The sequence below is a fragment of the Musca domestica genome, unplaced genomic scaffold (assembly GCF_030504385.1).
Source record: "Musca domestica strain aabys unplaced genomic scaffold, Musca_domestica.polishedcontigs.V.1.1 38, whole genome shotgun sequence".
NCBI classification, from domain to species: Eukaryota; Metazoa; Arthropoda; class Insecta; order Diptera; family Muscidae; genus Musca; species Musca domestica.
In genome coordinates, this window is record NW_026712324.1 from 7,040,862 (window position 1) to 7,063,396 (window position 22,535).

A 22,535-nucleotide genomic window follows, 5' to 3' on the forward strand; every position below is an offset into this window, starting at 1 on the left:
ACCCCACAAAGTATATATATTCTTGATCAGCATAAAATTCTATGTCGATTTAGTCAAGTCCGCCCGTCTGTGGATATCGCTCTAGCTTCCGAACGAATTGAAGTAGATTGATAATATTTTACTCAAATGTATGTTATGTCTGCAGGATCTTTGGCATAAAAAATGGGCTATGTAGGTCCACGTTTTGGTATAGTCCCCATATAACGTACCTCCCGATATTCTGTATTTTGACATTTTAATATTAGCGACATTATTCGTCGGAATTGTTTAAAATTTGGTATTTGAAGTTCGAAATGGATACTACAGCCTAAGACAGAAAATTGTCTGTGCAGGTCCTCGTCTTCGTATAGCCCCCATAAAACGGTACTCCCGATATTCGGTATTTTGATGATTTTAGCCACATTATTCATACCCTCCACCATACTGTGGAGGTTTTATTAATTTTGTCATTCCGTTTGTAACGCCTCGAAATACTCATTTCAGACCCAAGAAAGTATATATATTCTTGATCATCGTAAAATTCTAAGAAGATTTAGCCATGTCCGTCTGTCTGTCTGTCTGTCCGTATGTCTGTCTGTCTGTTGTAATCACGCTATCTTTCGAACAAATTGAGATAGAAGGCTCAAATTTTGCACACACGTATATTTTGCCAGTAGGCAGGTTAAGTTCGTAAATGGGCCATGTAGGTCCAAGTTATCATATAGCCCCCATATAACGGTACCTCCCGATATTCGGTATTTTGATGATTTTAGCGACATTATTCACAGGAATTGTTTCAAATTTGGCACTTGAAGTTCGTAATGGATACTACATCCTAAATTAAAAAATGAGCCATGTAGGTCCACGTCTTCGTACAGCCCCCATATAACGGTACCTCCCGATATTCGGTATTTTGATGATTTTAGCGACATTATTTAACGGAATCGTTCCAAATTTGGTATTTGAAGTTCGTAATAGATTCTGCAGCATAATACAGAAAATGGACCATGTAGGTCCACGTCTTCGTATAGCCCCCATATACCGTACCCCCAATATTCGGTATTTTGATGATTTTAGCTACATTATAAACAGATTTTTCTTCAAGTTTCGCATTTAAATATTGTAATAACTTATGACAAAAGTTGCCTATGCAGGTCTACGTCATCGTATAGGCATTACGGAATTTTTAAGATTTTAACAGAATTTTTAACGGATTTTTTTTTTTTGGAAATTGTCAAATTTGTACCAAATGGTGGAGTGTATTAAAAGTTCGGCCCGGCTGAACTTACAGCTTTTTTACTTGTTAAGATTTTAACAGATTGTTTTTGTTTTTAGATTTACCAAATTCGTTAAAAATTGTGGAGGGTATTCAAAGTTCGGCCCGGCCGAACTTACATTTAACTTAATCGATCCTCAGATTACTGAGGTATTTTTTCTTTAGTTTGCTAAAACAATTTTTTTCTACAGAAAAAAAATCGATTCGCATTTTGCTGAGGCTATTTTTTCTAGCAATCAATTTTTTTCTACAGAAAAAAAATCGATCTTCAGTTTGCTATAAAAACTATCGATCCTAAGTTAGCTGAGGGTATTTTTTCTATAGAAAAAAATCGATCCTCAGTAGTTTAATGGGATTATTAGTAGTTTTCACCTTTCCAAGGTGGAGGGTATACAAACAAATTTGCTAAAAACTGCTATTTGTGGGTCATAATGGATTCTAGCTCGTATGACGAAACATTGTATTGTATAGCCCCCATATAACGGTACCTCCCAATATTCGGTGTTTTTATGGTTTTTTTCTCACATTTTGTAACGGATTTGTCCAGGAATTGGTATTTGTAGTTCGTAATGGGTTGTAGCTCGTGTGGCGAAACATTATATGTGTTGGTCCACGTTTTGGTATATATATACATATATATTTGATAATCCTAGCCAAATTTACCCACATAATTGTTTCAAATTTGGTATTTTAGAAGATTTGATAGATGACAATCCTTGACGAATAAAATTGTCTATAAGATTCCCGTTTTGGTACGGCCCCATATAACGTCCACACTCACTTAATGGTTTTTTGATAAGTTTAACTGCATTATGAAAAAGGTTTTACTGGTTCACTGGGGGTATTTTTTTTTCTATAGTTTACCCTTTTTTTCTATTGAACGAAAAACGATCCTCTGCTTCCGCAAAATTGTTCATCTTCATAGCCACTGTGTGACTATGAATAATACAAATATTATTTGCCATGTAAATGAAATTAAATTTTTACAAAGAACCACTTTAATCGCTGAGCTTTTAGGTCACTAAAAACAAGTTTTTTTTTTTGAAATACTTAATGAAATCGATCAAGAGATTACAATCTATATATTATACAGTAGATATTTTTTACGACTACGATGTGTTTTTATTATATATTAATTTAGTCATTTCTAAATCAGGTTGACAAATGGAAATAAGATTACAAAACACCAAATTTTCTAAAAAAAAAAAAATAAATAAATTACCACAAATCATTTGCTGACTCATTTCGTTACACTATGCGTCGAAATAATATTTTTTTTTTAAAAATTGCATAGGGAGTCAACCAAAATGGGGCGACAATTTTTACATCTTTTAAACTAAAAGTCTCTCGATTGAGGGTTAGTTTTTTAACAAAAAATATTCCCTGGATTTTTGCCAAAGACGAATATAAAAAAAAAACAGTAAAGAAAGTCCTAAGTCGGGCGGGGCCGATTTTATGATACCCTACACCACTTTGCTAATTTAGTTGAGTTGAAAGTTTTTATGGGAGAATTCAATTATACACGCTATGATTATAATTATAATTTAAAATTCAATGGACTAAATATGCCAAAGCATTTGTATCTTTTAAATTCGGACTTGTATTGCCCCTTTGGTGCAAAATAAATTTGAAATCAGATAAAGATATATATGGGAACTATATCCAAATCTGAACCGATCTCGATAAAATTTGGCAAAGATATTTTTGAGTTGTATTTGATATATTTCCCTGAATATCGTTGTTACGGAGTGCATACTACGGCTGTAGGTAACAAATACAACAAATCGGATGAACAATATATATGGGAGCTTTAGCTATATCTGAACCGATATTCACCAAATTTGGCATACTACCTTCTAGACTCAATTCGGTCGTATGTGCCAAATTCCATCCCATTTGGGCAAATATTAGACGTTTGGTGCACAATAAAAGGTAAATCGGACGAAGTTATATATGGGAGCTATATCCAAATCTGAACCGATCTCGATAAAATTTAGCAAAGGTATTTCTGAGCTGCATTTGATATATTTCCCCAAATATTGTTGTTACAGAGTGCATATTACGGCTGCGGAGGACAAAAATAACAAATCGGATGAACAATATATAGGGGAGCTATAGCTATATCTGTACCGATTTCGATCAAATTTTGCATACTTATTTTCAGGCCTCATTTGGTTGTATGTGCAAAATTTCATACTATTCGGGCTGATATTACACGTTTGGTGCACAATAAGAGGCAAATCGGACGAAGATATATATGGGAGCTATATCTAAATTTTTACCGATTATCTCCAATTTCAATAGGGTTCGTCCTTGGGCTAAACAAATGTTGTTTGCAAAGTTTCATCTCAATCGGATAATAAATGCGACCTGCATTTTGTTCACAAGAATACATGGACAGACGGACGGACGGACAGACGGAATGACATTCATAAATCAACTCAGAAAGTGATTCTATGCAGATCATCAAAAGGAACTATGGATCTATCTCGTTTCCTTTTGCCTGTTACAAACAAATGCACAAAGACATAATACCCTGACCACCTTGTGGTGTAGGGTATAAAAAATAAAAATGACAGTAACTTTGGTTACCTCCCGATTTAAAATTTCGAAATTCGAATAGACATTTCTACCAGTTTTTCCTTGCAACTACTTTTTGTGTCGCCCAGTGTTATTTAGAAGAAAAAAAAATCAAGTCTTAGAATTTGCAGTGACTCAATGCAACGCTGTCTGGCAGCGCTTCTTCATTGAGTTCGCATGAAAAATAAAATGTTTGGCAAAACCCCGGCTAAGCACGTGCTCCGCTCGCACAACACAGCTCTTATTAGATATTTTAATAAAAATAACAATTGATTATGACAGGTTGTTGACTTTTGAATGATGTACTTTTTGTAAAGGGTGTTCCAACTAAATTTTTAAATTTGGCGCAATTTTAAGTGTCATTTTTTGACATTTGATGAACAATTGTTACTGTTTGCCAGTACAAGGTAAGCAAAAATGGAGTGCTGCACGAAATAACAACGCATACTCATTGTGAAATTGTTTTACCAAAGTGAAGCAAGTTTTGCGAATGAAAGCAAAAAATGTGGGAAATAGCATCAAATTTTAGAATAAGTTTAGATTTGTTCGAATTGGTCACCTTTGGCATGAATTATAGCCTTCAAACGGCCAATGAAACCGTCACAATGTTGCTCTGCGGTATTTTGGCCCATTACCGGCGAAGCGCTAGCTTGAGTATTTTTTAATGCCAACCTTATTTTCCAAAATTCTTCAGACACAATAGTCCAACGGATTGGTATCTGGAGATTTGGGTGACCATTGTGCGCTGGAAATTAAACGAGGAACCTCATTTTGTAACTATTCTTGGATGGCGCTTGCTGAGTGCGATGGTGCTGAGTCCTGTTGGAATGTCCAAGGTCTGCGGCCAAAATGTTTGCCTGTCCAAGGCTTTAATACACCCACCAGAATATTTTCGTTATAATATTCGGCATTTATTCTAATGAGAAAGAGAGCGACCATTGGCTGTAATGGTGGCCCACATCATCACCATGGCCGGCGCTTGAGTTCTGGTGGCCAACCGAATGTGCACATTTTCTGTTGACCTCTTTGACAAGTAAATGTTGTTTTTATTTACAAACTGCTGGACAACGAATGTTTTCTCATCGGAGAAAACCAAATTCGATAGTTCACCACTTTCGGCCAAGCCAAGCAACTCCTTAGCACTTTTGAGTGTATTTTCTTTCCGTTGTGGTGGAAGTTCTTGCACTTTTTGGAATTTCAATGGCTTTACCACGAGCTCTTTTTTTTAATATTTGCCGAATGTAATATTGCGATATGTTCAGCTCATGAGACATTTTTCGATCACTGCGACGTGGGTTTCGATCAAGTCGCTTCTTTACTTTTCGAACCATTTCTGCTGATGTTGCTGTTTTCTTACGTCCACTTCCTTGACATCGGGCTACGCTACCAGTATCACGGCAACGAGCGATGGTACGAGGCACGAAAGATTTATTCACATTTAAATGCTGGAGTGCTCTAACGATAGCCACTTATGGTTTTCAAGCCAAATATATTCCATCACGAATTCCACCACGAATAACTTTTTCTTTTGAAAATTCTTACAAAAATACTTTTGTACGCTTGTAAGTAGTATAATGAGCTGTCACTGCAATAATTTTAACAGCTGTCGGACGTGTGGCTTAGAAATGACAGCAGTCTGAAGTTGGTAGCAGTTTTTCATCTCACCCTGTAAATAAAAAATATGCAGTATAGAAAAATTTTTTTACCCTCCTCCCTCGTCAAACTTAAAAATTCTAGCTTCAGTCTTTTCGTCTGTCGTTGATTCTAGGTCCATCAGCCAGTTATTTCACTACTCTTTCATAGATTTATGAGTGCCAATGTGTTCACTTTTAGGCATAGATAGCTCCCATCTAATTTTTAAGAATTTGACCCCATTATCCACCTCAAATAAAAAATATCCAGTATAGATAAATTTGTTTACCCTCCTCCCTCGTCAAATTTAAAAATTCTAGCTTCAGTCTTTTCGTCTGTCGTTGATTCTAGGTCTATCAGTCAGTTATTTCACTACTCTTTCATAGATTTATGAGTCCGAATGTGTTCACTTTTAGGCATAGATAGCTCCCATCTAATTTTTAAGAATTTGACCCCATTATCCAGCTCAATTAGCTGTTATTTTGGCATTTTGGTCTCTATGTGGGTACATTTGCTTTTATGAAATAATATGCAATATAGGTATAGCTCCCTTGTGACAGTACTTCAAAATTGTACGACCGTTGTATGAAAATAGACATAAATGTATTCCAACTTAGCTAAGAAATGACTCAACATCTTAGCTTTTTTATTCATCATGATATCTGAGTATATTTAAAGTCACAGCCCAGAGTATTATTTCAAGGAAATATAATTCATACAAAACAATTCATCTGCTGTTAAAAACAAAAAAAAAAACATAATGTCGTGGTAGAACATGAAAGATACTTGGCTTTCCAAACGATTGCTTTTAAATACTAAGACGGAACTATTTACATTGTTTTTAATACTTATATAATTTTTAAATATACCTATATTATAATATATATATATATATATATATATTTCTGCATGTCTGCAGAGCGTCCAAAAGGAACAATGTCTTATTCGAATAATCATTTAAAGTTATTAAAATTGTATTATAATGGCTAACATAATTTTGAATGTTAAGTACTTTCTTTTCACGCTCAATGCGCGGTATGCGCGCAGAGTACTTCTTGGAAAACCAGTTTGATATTTTCGCCTTAAACATTAATGATGTCTTTATTTGGTTTAAAATATTGCTTTCTCTCCTCTGAAACGGGAACTGCTCCGTTGCCAGCGTTTTAAAAACGGTCATAAATTTGATGGCCATTTTCCGCTTTAAAACCCGGAGCATCAGATAAAGTAATGCCCTCGTCCAAGGGATCATACCGATTGCCGTTTTCCAGGAAACGATTTCTTCTGTAAAATTGAATATTTCATTATTTTTCTTTTTTAAATTTAACGAATCACAAATAAATTCCATACCTTATATCAATGATTGGTCTCACAGCAAATATCCAAAAGATCACCGGACCCTCCAGGGCATCAACAAAATCTGCCACAAAATACCATATGGTTTCACTATTCGGATGTAGAACACTTTCGATATTCGATATGGTTTCGAAACAAGCCAATACTATCATGAGAATTAATAAACGGCCATACTGATCGGCACTGCAAAGTAATAAAAAAACACACAATTTAAATTTAATATTTTGAGATTTTTTACGAATTCTTTTCCCTCTACCTCTTCACCAAATCGTCCTTCCTTGTGGGTTGATGTTGTAGAACAGATTTCATCTTGTGCCATGTCGTAATGTAGTAGAAAATATTCAAACACAATAGGAATATATTTAGGCCATACAAGTAGAATAGAGCTGAGAAATTATTAGCTGGAAGATAAATAAATAACATGACAACTTTTATAGATTGAAGAAATAATAGTGGATTCTATGCGAAGACCTTCTCGTCTTCCATACGAAAGTCTTTTCCGTCTTCTACAGGGCAAGATAAAAAACTGCAACAAATTCAAACGCCATAATTTTTACATTTTTTTTTAAATTTAATAAATGAAAGCAAAAAATGTGGAAAATAGCATAAAATTTTAGAATAAGTTTAGATTTATTCGAATTGGTCACCTTTGGCACGAATTATGCCCATCAAATGGCCAATGAAACCGTCACACGCTGTCCGAATGTTACTCTATGGTATTTTGGCTCATTCCCGGCGAAGCGCTTGCTTGAGGTGATCGACACTTTGTTATTTTTTTAAGAGCCAACCTTACTTTCCACAATACTCCAGACACAATAGTCCAACGGATTGGTATCCGGAGATTTTGGTGGCCATTGTGCGCTGGAAATGAAGCGAGAAACCTCATTTTGTAACAATTCTTGGGTGGCGCGTGCTGAGTCCTGTTGAAATGTCCAAGGTCTGCGGTCAAAATGTTTGCGTGCCCAAGGCTTTGGCATTTATTCTAATGCCACGGTCGATTAATACGAGCGGAGAGCGACCATCGGCTGTTATGGCGGCCCACACCATCAGCATGGCCGGCGCTTAAGTTCTGGTGGCCAACCGAAGGTGTACATTTTCAGCTGACCTCTTTGGCAAGTAAACACGATCATTTTGTTTGTTTACAAACTGCTGGACAACGAATGTTTTCTGTTGTAATTTCAATGGCTTTACCCCGAGCTCACTTTTAGGCTACTGCAACGCGGATCTCGATCAAGTCGCTTCCTTACCATTTTTGCTGATGTTGCTGTTTTCTTCCGTCCATTTCCTTGGCGTCGGGCTACGCTACCAGTACCACGGTAATGAGCGATGGTACGAGACACAAAATATTTATTCACATTTAAATGCTGGAGTGCTCTAACGATAGCCACTTGTTGCTTTCCACTATCACGCTTGAATTCCATCACGAATAACTTTTTTTCTGGAAAATTCTCATCAAAATGCTTCTGTACGCTTGTAAACAATATAATAAGCTGTCACTGAAATAATTTTAACAGCTGTCGGAGGAATGGCTTAGAAATGACAGCAGTTGCATTTTTTTTTCATCTCACCCTGTATGCGAAAACCTTCTCGCCTTCTAGTCGAAGAACTATTCATCGTTGCTCTTCTATGAAAAAAATCATCTTTTATGAGAAAACCTCCCGCTTGTCTTCTATAAGATGAGCTCCTCGTCTTCTGTTAGATGATTAACTCCTCCTTCTATGAGAAGACCTCATGCTCTGCTACGAGAAGACTTCGTGCTCTGCTATCAGAAAACCTCGTGTTCTTCAAGGAAAAGACTTCGTTTTTCTATGAGAAAACCTCTTGCTCTTCTAAGAGAATACCTCATGCTTTTTTATGAGAAGACCTCGTGCTCTCCTAGGAGGCCCTCTCGTCGTTTATTTGAAGTTCGTGTGCTACACTTCTTGCTCTTTAATGCGCAAACCCGCGGAGGCCAGCTGATCTGCTATTTGAAAGCCCTATGGTCTTCTTTGAGTAGACCTCCTGCTCTTATTGGAATAGACAACCATATGCTATTCATTGAGAAGAGGTCTTCGAGGTCTTCGATGGGAAGACATTCTTTTTGTGTCCATTTTCTCTCATCTCTGAATAGAAGTCCTTCTTTTATAGGTACATTTTTTTTCATACTTACAATTGAACCAGCAGGATTCCTCACCAAATCCGGGTTTATATTTTTCGGGCATATTGGAGTTTTGAATTATCAGTAGTACTGCAGTGAGGGCCGCTGGAACACCCCAGCCGTAGGCTAAATATGTGACAAAGTGGTTTTCTCTATTCACTATGCTCTTCAACAGGTCAAAAAAGATTACATTTAGCCAAAAGAAAGATACAACCGAAAAGAAATAGCCTGCAAGTCCTGTTAACCAAATTAAAGCTTCAATAAATGTCAAAATTTAAATTTTTTAACTGCTTCCATACCTACAATACTGCACCAGATACCCGTCAATTGGGTATCAGAAATATAGGTCGAAGCCACAATGATATTGCCAATGGTTAGCGCAACCAGGAAGCACATTAAACTGTTCTCTTGCAGATTGATTTTCTCGGGCTTCACCAAGATTACCAGAATTGTGAGTACCAGGAAAACTATGGATATGCAATCAGCTGGAGTAACGGAGAGGGGGAATATAAAATGTTCGTATGTTTTATGGAAGCTAAGGAAGAAAGTTTGTCCGCAATACTCACCCACATTATTGAAGAGTCTTGAAATGGAAACCGGTTTCGCTACCGGACATATCATTGGACTTAGTACCCATGGACTGCCCCCAATGATGGCATTGTCGCTCCTCAGCTCGGGCATAAAACAATACTCACTCTTACTTAAAATACGTAAATTATAGTACAAAACCAACGACCCGTTCTCCAGCAGATTCCATTTTTCGTGCAAATTCATCAATGGATTCAACGGATAGGCATTGTCACACGGTATGCCCAGGACCATGGTAAACTCTTTGGTTATATCGACAATGCGTCGTGTACCATTCAGAGAGATCACCTTCATGTTGTGATTAAATTTTGGTACTTCGTACAACTCTTCACACTGGCGGCTGCTGTTCGACAAGGCTTGCCTTTGCGGATGACAGCAAAATTTGATGCAGCTACGCTCACCCGGTCGACAGACACAACCGCGCGGATGTGGTTCTCGTGATATTCGATCTCCGTCGTAGATGATTTCGTAATCGTAGATGCTTACCTGCTCGGCAGGTATTATCAAATCGTCGCCGTACAAATAGGATCCATTTGTGAATTTCTGAGAATGAGTTAAATCGACGGTATCTTCAAAATTGCAATATGAAACACTAACGACAGCTTGGTAGGTTTTAAAGCAGCCGACGAGCAAAACAATTCGTATAATATGTGCGTTTATCATTTTAAAACTGTGAAGGAAGTAGAAAATTTAAAATTATTAATTATTCTAATAACGGCAATAATAACAAGTAAGCAAAATACCCTACAACACTATAATAAACCTTACAGTTTATATAGGCGAAATACTCGACATAATTCCACAAGATATTGTGACAAATAATAAAAGAAAACCATCAGGTTTCGTTCTCTAATTTTCGAATAATAGCAACTTAAACTAATTTGCTCATTTCCAATTTATTGGTAGATGTTGCACGTAAATGGTCTTCCTAGATCTGGAACCAATATTTCCCAAAGACCTATAAGCTCTCAGAAGTGGCAAAAGATTAACATTTATTATTGGTTTTTGACTGAAACGCATCTATATGAGATACAGACATTTGACTATATTCTTCAACGAAATCAGCGTTAACGAAATAGTCGGAAGTGCGTCTTTCCTGTATTTGTGAATTCTCCAAAAAGTCACTGGAATCGACATTTTCGTATTTTGTCTACAAAAGTTGGCAAACTCCTTCACACATTGAATATTTTTGGATGGCCATCCAAAACTGCTTGGCTTTTGCAATGTACGGTAACCCCCATTCAAATGTGCGTGAGGATCGGGCGATAATTACGACCTGCCGACAATTTTGCAGTTTTTTGGTCCATTTCAACCCCTAAATATATGGCGATCATCTCCAAAAAGAGTAGACTTCTATTCTGACCCTCATCTTATCCCCATGCAAAATTTCGTAAGTATCGGGCCATAAATGCGATCTGTATATGATATCCTGATATCCTAACTACTTAGTTTTGTTAGCTGTAGAAATATTACCAAATATTTAATTCAAAATGAAAATATGACAAAAATATGACAAAATTGAAAAAATATGAGAAAATTTTACAAAATCAATATTTTCATCTTTAGAGAAATATTTTTATGCGATTTTTTAGACGTTTTTTCTTTCCTGCCAAGAGGCTATTCTAAATTAATGAGAACTGTCGAAATCAGTTCAGTCGTTCTCGACATATAAGAGATCTTTCAAGCATATCTTCTTTGATAGACATATATATCGCACACATTTTGCTATATATCCGATTTGTTGGATGTTAACATCAATGTAAAGGTCAGAAGTAACCTTGTGATGGCTTTGTGATTTCGCCGGGGTTTAAAATCACGGTTTAATGAAAAATTTTGATTTTTCAACACAAAAGATATGGTCTATTTTACCCGCTAAATATTATCCGATGACCACCCAAATTAGTAGGCTTCTTCCCCGCCCTAAACTCTATCTACACGCGAAATTTCGCGTCGATTGGTCTATAATTGCGACCTGTATAGCTACTGCAAAATCCGACATTTTTTCAGTATTTGGTCCATTTCAACCCCTAAACATTTGGCGATCATCTCCAAAAGCAATAGGGTTCTATTCTGGTCCAAGCCCCACCTACATTCTAAATTTCGTGAAGATCGGGCCATAATTGCGACCTGTAGAGTGATTACAAATTAACATGGACAGACGGACAGACGGACGGACGGACATACATAGCTAGATCGACTCAGCTCGGCGAGCTAGGAAGATCCATATATACTTTCCTATGTGTGAAACCAATATTTCGAGGTGTTACATAATTTTTGGCCCAATCAAACTTATAATACCCCCAACACATAGTGTTGTAGGGTATAAAAATGAGAACATTTTACAAAATCAATATTTTCATCTTTAGAGAGATATTTTTATGCGATTTTTTTTAGACGTTTTTTCTTTCCTGCCAAGAGGCCATTCTGAATTAATGAGAACTGTCGAAATCAGTTCAGCCGTTCTCGACATATAAGAGATCTTTCAAGCATATCTCCTTTGATAGACATATATATCGCACATATTTTGCTACATATCCGATTTGTTGGATGTTAACATCAATGTAAAGGTCAGAAGTAACCTTGTGATGCCTTTGTGATTTCGCCGGGATTTAAAATATTCACGGTTTAATGAAAAATTTTAATTTTTTTCAACACAAAATATATGGTATATTTTACCCGCTAAATATTATCCGATGAACACCCAAAGACTTCCTCCCCTCCCTAAAGTCTATCTACATGCGAAATTTCGCGTCGATTGGTCTATAATTGCGACATGTATAGCTACTGCAAAATCCGACAATTTTTCAGTATTTGGTCCATTTCAACCCCTAAACATTTGGCGATCATTTCCAAAAGCAATAGGGTTCTATTCTGATCCTAACCCCACCTACATTCTAAATTTCGTGAAGATCGGGCCATAATTGCGACCTGTAGAGTGATTACAAATTAACATGGACAGACGGACGGACGGACATACATAGCTAGATCGACTCAGCTCGGCGAGCTAGGAAGATCCATATATACTTTCCTATATGGGAAACCAATATTTCGAGGTGTTACATAAATTCTGGCCCAATCAAACTTATAATACCCCCAACACATAGTGTTGTAGGGTTTAAAAATTAGCTGCATGAATTAATTGTTTTGACATTTGCAGGAAGAATCCAGCAGGTTATAAAAGTTGAGTTTGAAAGTTTACATAACAAAGTAACCCAAATGGAGGGGTCAAATTCTCCACATTTTCTAAATATTTCAGTTTTCAATTTATTTTAGATATGTGGTGTCTCCGACAATATTTCAGATGCGAGAATACGAGGATTACTTTGGTAAAACATCAACACGTTTGTCATAAAATTCAGTGCAGCCAGGAATATTAAATCAAATATATACTTTAGGTAGCGTACCGAAGTATTCCACTTTATATTATGCCCAAAAAAAAAAAAAAATATTGTTGTGTGCAAAATTTAGAGAAGATCGAATATTTATTTCCAATTTTATTCGAATAAATGATATTCAAAATGTTCAACTTTTGTGGGGAAGGTATCACAAAGAATGGGCCCATAGATTCCTTACTCACATCACATCCTTGGTTGAGAGAGATATTTAGATACACCAAGTTTTACAATAATCTCTGACTTGTTTCGCAAGTTATGAGAGATATAAATACTGACAATTTTTACCGTGTAGAGGAGTTACCAGGAGGAGTAGACCCATACATTCTATCTTAAACACCTTATCTTGGGTTAGTAATATTTTTGACACCTTTGTGGGGGAGGTGCCAAAGTTATGAGTGCTCATATATATTCCACCTTCATACCAGATCTTCTTTTAGTGGCAATATTGGAATGTGTGGAATGTTAAGACAATTGGATACTCAATTCGAATTTAAGGATTGTTTTTGTTATTCAAAAATTTGACCTTTTGTGCGGGAGGTACCGCTAGTTTAGATTTGTTCGAATTGGTCACCTTTGGCGCGAATTATAGCCTTCAAACGGCCAATGAAACTGTCACACCCTGCCCGAATGTGGCTCTGCGGTATTTTGGTCCATTCCCGGCGAAGCACTAGCTTGGGGTGATCGACACTTTGATATTTCTTAGTGCCAACCTTGCTTTTCAAAATACTCTAGCCACAATAGTCCAACGGATTGGTATCCGGAGATTTTGGTGGCCATTGTGCGCTGGAAATGAAGCGAGGAATCTCATTTTGTAGTCATTCTTGGGTGGCGCGTACTGAGTGTGATTTTCCGGCCACTGCGACGCGGGTTTCGATCAAGTCGCTTCTTTACTTTTCGAACCATTTCTGCTGATGTTGCTGTTATCTTCCATCCACTTCCTTGACGTCGGGCTACGCTACCAGTATCACGGTAACGAACGATGGTACGCGACACAAAAGATTAATTGACATTTAATCGCTGGGGTGCTCTAATGATAGCTACTTGTGGTTTTCCAGCCAAATATAAATAAATCACACTGTCACGCTTGAATTCCATCACGAATAACTTTTTTTCTGGAAAATTCTCAACAAAATACTTTTGTACGTTTGTAAACAATATAATGACAGCTGTCGGACGAGTGGCTTAGAATTGACAGCAGTCTGAAGTTGGTTGCAGTTTTTTCATCTCACCCTGTAATCATTCCAAATGTTGCTGTGTAGGAGGTACTCGATGGAGTGGACCGATATTGCCAATTTTCATACCTAACCTAACTCTGATAAAAATGTTGGGATTTGCTAAAATCCCAAATCAAAAATCCTTTCTTGTTCTCTGAAGTAAATTTTTTTACTGTGAAAATTTTGACATTTTGTGGTGGGAGGTACCCGATATTGCCCATCCCCGAACTCGACCTAAGTTATTGGATAATAATATTACAATGTGTCAAGTTTGGACCAAATCGGATACTCCTTGCGAGAGTTATCGTGCACAGCAGACAGACGGACGGACGGACATCACTAGATCGACTCCAATGTTCAGAAACGGATTTGATCCAATGAGACCTAGGGAATGATACCGTTATTTCGATGAGACACGTTTTGGCCTTATCAAATGATATATACCCTATGTAACCGCTTTTATAATTCTGTAATTATGGAAATTCTGATTTTTTTCGCAACGCGATTTTTATTGATCAATAACAAAATTTTGCCATTTTTCCGCCTGAAGTAAGAATTTCAATTAAAGGTCTGTCGATATGTTTCTTGGAGATCCGTATGTTTTTCCTCCGAAGTTTTGAAAATCTTCTCCGGTATTGTCCTCGTAGGTATTATCTTATAGATTATATGCAGATCTTTTCACAGAAGATCCGCAACTTGGTTTATATATATATATTTCTATCATAAGTAGTTGGATTTCTAACTGTGTTTCCAAGTTTATTTATTTGTTGTTAGCAACTTTTTCACTTGACTTTTGTGCTCGAAATAATTTCTAAATAACGGAAGTTGTTACGTTTTTGCTCCGTCCGTTTGTGGTAGTAAACTACCAACCTATGCCCTCAAGCGTATTAATTACAAGTTAAGTACACCGACAGCCAAACACGCTGAACTTTTTTGATATGAACTGCTCCTCAAGAAAAATGAAACTAGGTCATTATAAAAGCTCGTAATATACAGTTTGGAGAAACCTAAAAATTGAAATTGAGTGTATGAAAGATTGTTTTTTTGTATTTGGTTGGCTTTGAAGATGACTTTTTGGATAACAAAAAATTATATAAGAATATACAAAATATTTTCTTTATGGTCGGAATCAATTTTTAAAAAAGAAAATGGAATAAAAAAAATTGGAACATACATGTCTGCAATAGCTTTTATGCAAAACTTCAAAATGAATCATATTGGAGTCAGACAATGCAATGGACCCTAGGCATTTCCCAATGAATTGGGAGAAAAACAAAACAACAAATCGAATCTTTGCAATCCATATATTCCCCTCACCTCCGGAAGTAAGTGACAAAAAAAGTCAATCTAAGATTGATTGTTAAAATCCGTTGCAACTCGAAGGCTCAACTTGATCTTGAAAGTAACAAAAATCAGGAGGTACCATTATATAGGTGCTTTGGCGGCAACAAGTGGAACTACATTGAATATTTTTGGCGAGGATTTAATCGACCCTATGAAGAAAATAAAAGCATAGAAAGACCCACAAAAATCCTCTAGGGCAACTCCCATGAGATAAAAACGCAGAATCTTTTGTTACTAGGTAAGAAAGAGATTATTGGCGTAACAGACATCCTTTCGGGGCATCTGGGTCTACAAGCTCATCTGCATAAGATTTGATGTGCATATGCACGGCATGCGGGAAAGATAACGAAATATTGGAGAATTTTCTCTGCCAATGACCAGATCCCAATTTTTAGGGGACAACTCCATATATTCGGTTTTGATCTATCTTGAAGAGAGTTCTAGGTTAGGACCAAAGATATATAAATCAGTTTTGATATATAAAATTAAACAGAAGGTCTTCTAATAGAAGACCTGAAGATCACAGAAAACTAGAAGATCTTCTTATAGAAGACCAAAATGAATTCTTATGGAAGAACAGACGATCTACTAATTGGAAGAATAATACTATGCGGTATTCTTATGGAGAAGACCGCAAGATCTTCTTATATAAGAAAAGCACAAGGTCTTCATATAGAAAACCAGTAAGGAAAGCTCAAAAGTCGGGCGGGGCCGACTATATGATACCCTACACCACTATGCATATTAAGTAGAGCTCTCGTAAAAGGGTTTATACAGGGCATTTCAGAGCTCTATGAGATATTTGGTACAAAATCAAAATCTATCTAATTCTATCGTGCATTTTACGAACTATAGCTATCTCTGAACCGGGTTTCTCCAAATTTGACGTATTAGCTTCTAGACTGAATTCGGTCTTATGTACGAAAATTCAGGTGATTTGGGCTGATATTGACCATTTAGTGCACATTTAACCCGAAATCGGATGAAAATATATATGGGAGCTATATCCAAATCTGAACCGATTTCGATAAAATTTAAAACAGCTATTCCTGTGCTCCATCTAATACCTGGTACCAAATATCACGGTTGTGGGGTGAATATTACGAATGTAAGGGACTAAAACACTAAATCGGATGAAACATATATATGGTTGCTATATCTATATCTGAACCGATTTTCACTAAATTTGATATACTTGCTTCTAGGCTGAATTTGGTCCGATGTACTAAAATTCAGTCCATTTGGACTTATATCGGCCATTTGGTGCACAATTAACCCGAAATCGGATGAAGATATATATGGGAGCTATATCCAAATCTGAACCGATTTCGATAAAATTTAAAACAGCTATTTCTGTGCTCCATCTAATACCTGGTACCAAATATCATTCTTGTGGAGTGCATATTACGAATGTAAGAGGCTTAAACACCAAATCGGATGAAAGATATATATGGGAGCTATAGCTATATCTGAACCGATTTTCTCCAAATTTAATATACTTGCTTCTAGGCCGAACTCGGTTGGGTGTGCCAAAATTCAGGTAATTTGGACTGATAGTGGACATTTGATGCACATTTAACCCGAAATCGGATGAAGATATATATGGGAGCTATATCTAAATTTGATCCGATTCTCACCAATTTCAATAGGGTTCGTCCTTGGGCCAAAAAAATATTGTTTGGAAAATTTCATCTCAATCGGATAATAAATGCGACCTGCATTTTGTTCACAAGAATACATGGACAGACGGACGGACGGACAGACGGACTGACATGCATAAATCGACTCAGAAAGTGATTCTATGAAGGTTCTCAAAAGTAAGTATGGGTCTATCTCGTTTCCTTCTCCATGTTACAAACAAATGCACAAAGACATAAGACCCTTACCACTATGTGGTGTAGGGTATAAAGAGCACAATGTCTTCTTACAGAAGAAGACCACAAGGACTTCATAGTATATAACATGACCACAAGGCCTCTTTAAATAAGTATACCACAAATTCTTCTCATGCACAAAGAATGGCTTCCTATAGAAGAAAGGCCAGAAGGTTTTTTTTATAGAAGAAGATCACAAGGTATTCTCATAGTAGAAGTCCGGAACGTCTTCTCATAGAAGGAGACCAGTAGGTCTTCTTATAGAAGAAAACAAGGTCTTATTTTAGAAAAAGTCAACAAGGTCTTCTCTTTTGTGAAAAGATCACAAGATCTTCTTATAGAAGAATACCACGATGTCTTTTTATAGAAGCAGATCAGAAGGTCTTCTCATAGAAGAATATTAGAAAGAAGGTCGGGGATCGTCGTAGAATCACTTTCTTAGTCGATTTATGTACATCTTTTACTGTATTTTTATGAACGAAATGCATTCATTATCCGATTGAGATGAAGTTTTCCAAACAATATTTGTTTGGCCCAAGGACTAACCCCATTGAAATTGGTGATAATCGGTTGAAAAAAGTGCCTAAAGTTTTGTCAGGAGCGGTTCAGATTTGGGTATAGCTCCCACATATATCTTTATCCGATATAGGTTTATTCTGCACCAAATTGATATGGAGCAAGCTAAAGCTGCCATATATATGTTTCATCCGATTTAAAGTTAAAGTCTATCACATGCGTAATGTGAACTTCACAACAATGATCTCGGGTACCCGATATCAGATACAGCTCAGAAATAAGTTCAGATTTTAATATAGCTCCCATATATATATCTTTATCCGATATCAAGCTTATTGTGCACCAAATGGACAGAATTTTGGCACTTACGCCAGAATCGAGTGCTTCAAATTTGGTGAAAATCGGTTCTGATATATAACTTTAGCTCACATATATTTTTCATCGGATTTGAACACTTCACAACAATGATCTCAGGTGCCAGATATCTGATACAGCTCAGAAATAAATGCTTAAAATTTTGTTTGGATATAGCTCCCACATATGTCTTTATCCGATATCAGTTTATTGTGTACGAAATAACTAATATCAGCCCAAATGGACTTAATTTTGGCACTTCCGACGAAATTCAGCCCAGAAGCAAGTATTACAAATTCGGAAATCGACTCAGATATAGCTATAGCTGCCATACATATGTTTCATCCGATTTGGTGTTAAAGTCACTTACATGCATAATGTGCCCTCCACATTAAAGATATTAGATGATACCGGACATCCGATACAGCTCGAAAATACCTCTGCCAACTTTTTTTGAAGATCGGTTCAGATTTCTATGTAACTTCGATATACATCTTCTTCCAATTTTGCCACTTTTTTATTTTGATCCTAAATGAGCCACTTTTTTGAATTTTTGTGCCACCTTTTTTTAAACTACGTACATTTTAATCTAAACGCTGTATTTAAAACAATGAAATGAAATGAAACAATGAAAAGCGTCGTACGCTGCCATTTCCAATTTGCGATAGCAAATTTCAGAGCGAACGCTCTTATATTAGGTGTTTGTAAGTGGTTTTCGCATGCTCAAAGTTGTCAACATTGTTCTGTTTGTTTATTTCTGGAACAACTGTTAAGAGACATTTTTAATTACTTTACTAAAGCCTATGACAGAAAATTGTCTGTGCAGGTCCACATCTTCGTATATCCACCCATATAACGGTACCGCTACGGATATTCGGTATTTTGATGATTCTAGCGACATTATTTACCGGAATTGTTTCAATTTTCGCATTTGAAGTTCGTAATGGATATTACAGCCTCTGACAGAAAATAGTTCGTGCAGGTCCACGTCTTCGTATAGCCCACATATTACGGTACCCCCGATATACAGTATTTTGTTGATTTTAGCTGCATTATTTACCGGAATTATTTCAAATTTTGTATTTGAAGTTCGTAATGGATACTACATCCTATGCCAGAAAATTATCTGTGCAGGCTTATGACAAAAGTTGCGTACGCAGATCCACGTCGTCGTATAGACTCTAATATCCGGCTACATTCGGTATTTTTAAGATTTTCACAGAATTTTTAATGGATTTTAGTTTTTTGAAAATTGCCAAATTTGTACCATATGGTGGAGGGTATTCAAAGTTCGGCCCGGTCGAACTCACAGTTTTTTTACTTTTTATACCCTACACCACAAGGTGGTCAGGGTATTATGCCTTTGTACATTTGTACATTTGTTTGTAACAGGCAAAAGTAAACTAGATAGACCCATAGTTCCTTTTGATGATCTGCATAGAATCACATTCTGAGTCGATTTATGCATGTCCGCCCGTCCGTCTGTCTGTCTGTCCATGTATTTTTGAAAACAAAGTACAGTTCGCATTTATTACCCTATCCGGATGAAATTTTGCACCTATCATTTGTTTGGCCCAAGGACGAACTCTATTGAAATTGGAGATGATCGGTCAAAATTTAGATATAGCTCCCATATACATCTTTGTCCGATTTACCTTTTATTGTGCACCAAACGTGTAATATCAGCCCGAATAGTATGGAATTTTGCACATACAACCAAATTAGGCCTGAAAATAAGTATGAACAATTTTATCGAAATCGGTTCAGATATAGCTATATCTGCTCCCATATATATTGTTCATCCGATTTGTTATTTTTGTCCTCCGCAGCCGTAATATGCACTCTGTAACAACAATAATTGGGGGAAATATATCAAATGCAGCTCAGAAATACCTTTGCTAAATTATATCCAGATCGGTTCAGATTTGGATATAGCTCCCATATATAACTTCGTCCGATTTACCATTTATTGTGCACCAAACATCTAAAATTTGTCCAAATGGGATGGAATTTGGCACATACGACCGAATTTAGTCTAGAAGGTAGTATGCCAAATTTGGTGAAGATCGGTTCAGATATAGTTATAGCTCCCATATATATTGTTCATCCGATTTATTGTATTTGTTATCCACAGCCGTAATAATTATTAAGTGGAGCTCAACTAAATTAGCAAAGTGGTGTAGGGTATCATAAAATCGGCCCGCCCTACTTTAGAACTTTCCTTACTGGTTTTTTGTTACGGTAGCTCTACTAAATACGCATAGTGGTGTAGGCTATCATATAGTCGGTCCCGTCCGGCTTTTGACCTTTTCTGACTGGTATCTTTATGAACTTATGATGAGACATATTATACAAATGTATATTTCAGCAAACAATTCGAAACCGTACAATTAATTTGGAAACTGATTGGTTTGTGCCAATACGAAAATGACACATTGAGTGAATACCGGTAAATGTGTATAAAAGCAAATAAAAATAAAGATATTATGCAGAGCACGTCAAAATTAGCATTAATATAAATAAATTTGGTGATGAGATGACAATTGTGGCGTTGATATTTATTCAAATTTGGATTGTTGCTGGATTTTCTATTATCATCTATCGTCGTAGCCGCAATACCAAAAACCGTCGAAACTAGTTTCTATGATACGCCGGAAAAACAATGGCATTGATTCCATTCTGCATGATTACCTCACCCAAAGTTGAAACATCAAACAAAACAAGACAAGACAAAAAGAGATTAAAGAAACAAAAAAACTGGATTTCAATAAATTTTCGTTCACGTTTTAGAGTATTTTTCTATTATTTATTTATTGTTTTTGTATTTTTTTTTTTTTTGTTATTATTATTTTCAGTTTTTCTATTTTGAAGCTGGCTGGCTGACAGCGATTCGGATTTTTTGTAAGCCTATGGATTTATGAGGTGAGTTAATAATTTGCTACTGCCATTTGATCATACTTTTATTACGTTTCCAATGACACTTATTCACCAAGCCAAACTTTAAAAATTAATACTTTTTTGTTTTTGCTTTTTTATGTTCCCTACTTTTTTAATTGAATTCATTTGCAATTTTCTTTTAAAACTTATTTTATTTTATTTTATTTTATTTTTTTTTTTTTTGTATCGTTATGCGTACTTTTTAGGTTTGGTAGCTTAGATTGAATTTTAATCGCCCACCAATCTCAATTTGGCTAAAACATTTGGTAACAAATAAACAAATAATACAAAAACGGACTTCGTTTTATTGCGAACACAACCACGAACCGCCACTCCAAAGCAAGTTTCAATGATTACTGAGCGCCTCTAACCCGACTTATCTATTAGTTGCGACAATCGTTCTCTCATCTAAACAACTAGAGTTTTGTTTTCTGGAGAGGTGCGACAAAAACAAGCCGCTGCGATCATTGGGCCAACTACTCTTTCCTTTCATGCATGAACGCCAAGCCTGCATTGTCTATTCTCTGCCGAACAACAAAATTCATCGAATACAGATACTGGTTTTTCATAGACAAAAGCTTTTTGAGCTTTTCGTTTGAGCATCACGGTTTCAACATAGACTAATGAAAATATGTACAATAAAAGCTTTCAACGAAACGAAAGCGTTAGCTAACAGATGTCGCAACAATAGTTTTTGAGCGGTCTGGTGTGTGCAGGGCTGCCATTTTTTCCGATTTATTGGCATTTTGACGATTATGCACTCTAAAATTGAGAAATGCCGATTTTTTCGATTTTTGCCTCAAAAAGGACAACATTTTAGTGATCATCTCAAACTGCCCCACATTTTAATTTAAAATCTAAAATATACAGAAACAATTAAAATATATCTGTCATTATACCCTCCACCTTGGATAGAGGGTATATTAACTTTGTCATTCCGTTTGTAACATCCTTAAATATTCGTCGTAGACCCCATAAAGTATATATATTCATAATCAGCATAAAATTCTTAGTCGATTTAACGATGTCCGTCTGTCTGTCTGTTGAAATCACGATACAGCCCACATTATTTGACGTAGAGCGCCAAAATTTAGCAGAGCAATTTGTATTGTGTCTAGGATGGTTGGTATTGAAAATGAGATATATCGGTCCACGTTCTGGTATAGTCCCCATATAACAGTACCTCCCGATATTCTGTATTTTGATGATTTATGCCACATTTTATCACGGATTTGTTTGAAAATTGGTATTTGTAGGTCATAACGGGTCCCTGTGCGTGTGGCAAAACATTGCATGTATAGGTCCACGTTTTGGTATAGTCCCCATATAACGGTACCTCCCGATATTCGGTATTTT

At 36.3% G+C, this 22,535-nt stretch overlaps 2 protein-coding genes across 4 annotated transcripts in view; one reads left to right on the plus strand and one right to left on the minus strand.

Moving 5' to 3' along the window:
* LOC101889113 (G-protein coupled receptor Mth2) overlaps positions 1-22,535 on the plus strand; it is a 361,585-nt gene that overhangs the window by 208,818 nt on the left and 130,232 nt on the right. For both annotated transcript variants that reach the window (XM_059126418.1, XM_059126419.1), the window contains exon 4: positions 21,098-21,164. The gene's annotated coding sequence lies outside the window, so the exon portion shown is untranslated. The remainder of the gene's footprint in view (positions 1-21,097; positions 21,165-22,535) is intronic.
* Positions 6,074-21,791, minus strand: LOC101899380 (G-protein coupled receptor Mth2). Of its 2 annotated transcripts, none has more exons than XM_011296719.3 (7): positions 21,379-21,791; positions 9,524-10,215; positions 9,257-9,442; positions 8,970-9,194; positions 7,077-7,221; positions 6,815-7,003; positions 6,074-6,748 (listed from the first exon to the last, which is right to left on the minus strand). In XM_011296719.3, the coding sequence occupies exons 2-7, from the start codon at positions 10,206-10,208 to the stop codon at positions 6,631-6,633; spliced, it is 1,548 nt and encodes a 515-aa protein (XP_011295021.1). In that variant the 5' UTR covers positions 10,209-10,215; positions 21,379-21,791; the 3' UTR covers positions 6,074-6,630. The 2 variants fall into 2 exon arrangements, with proteins under 2 accessions (XP_011295021.1, XP_058982397.1); XM_059126414.1 differs by lacking the exon at positions 21,379-21,791 and adding an exon at positions 21,201-21,319.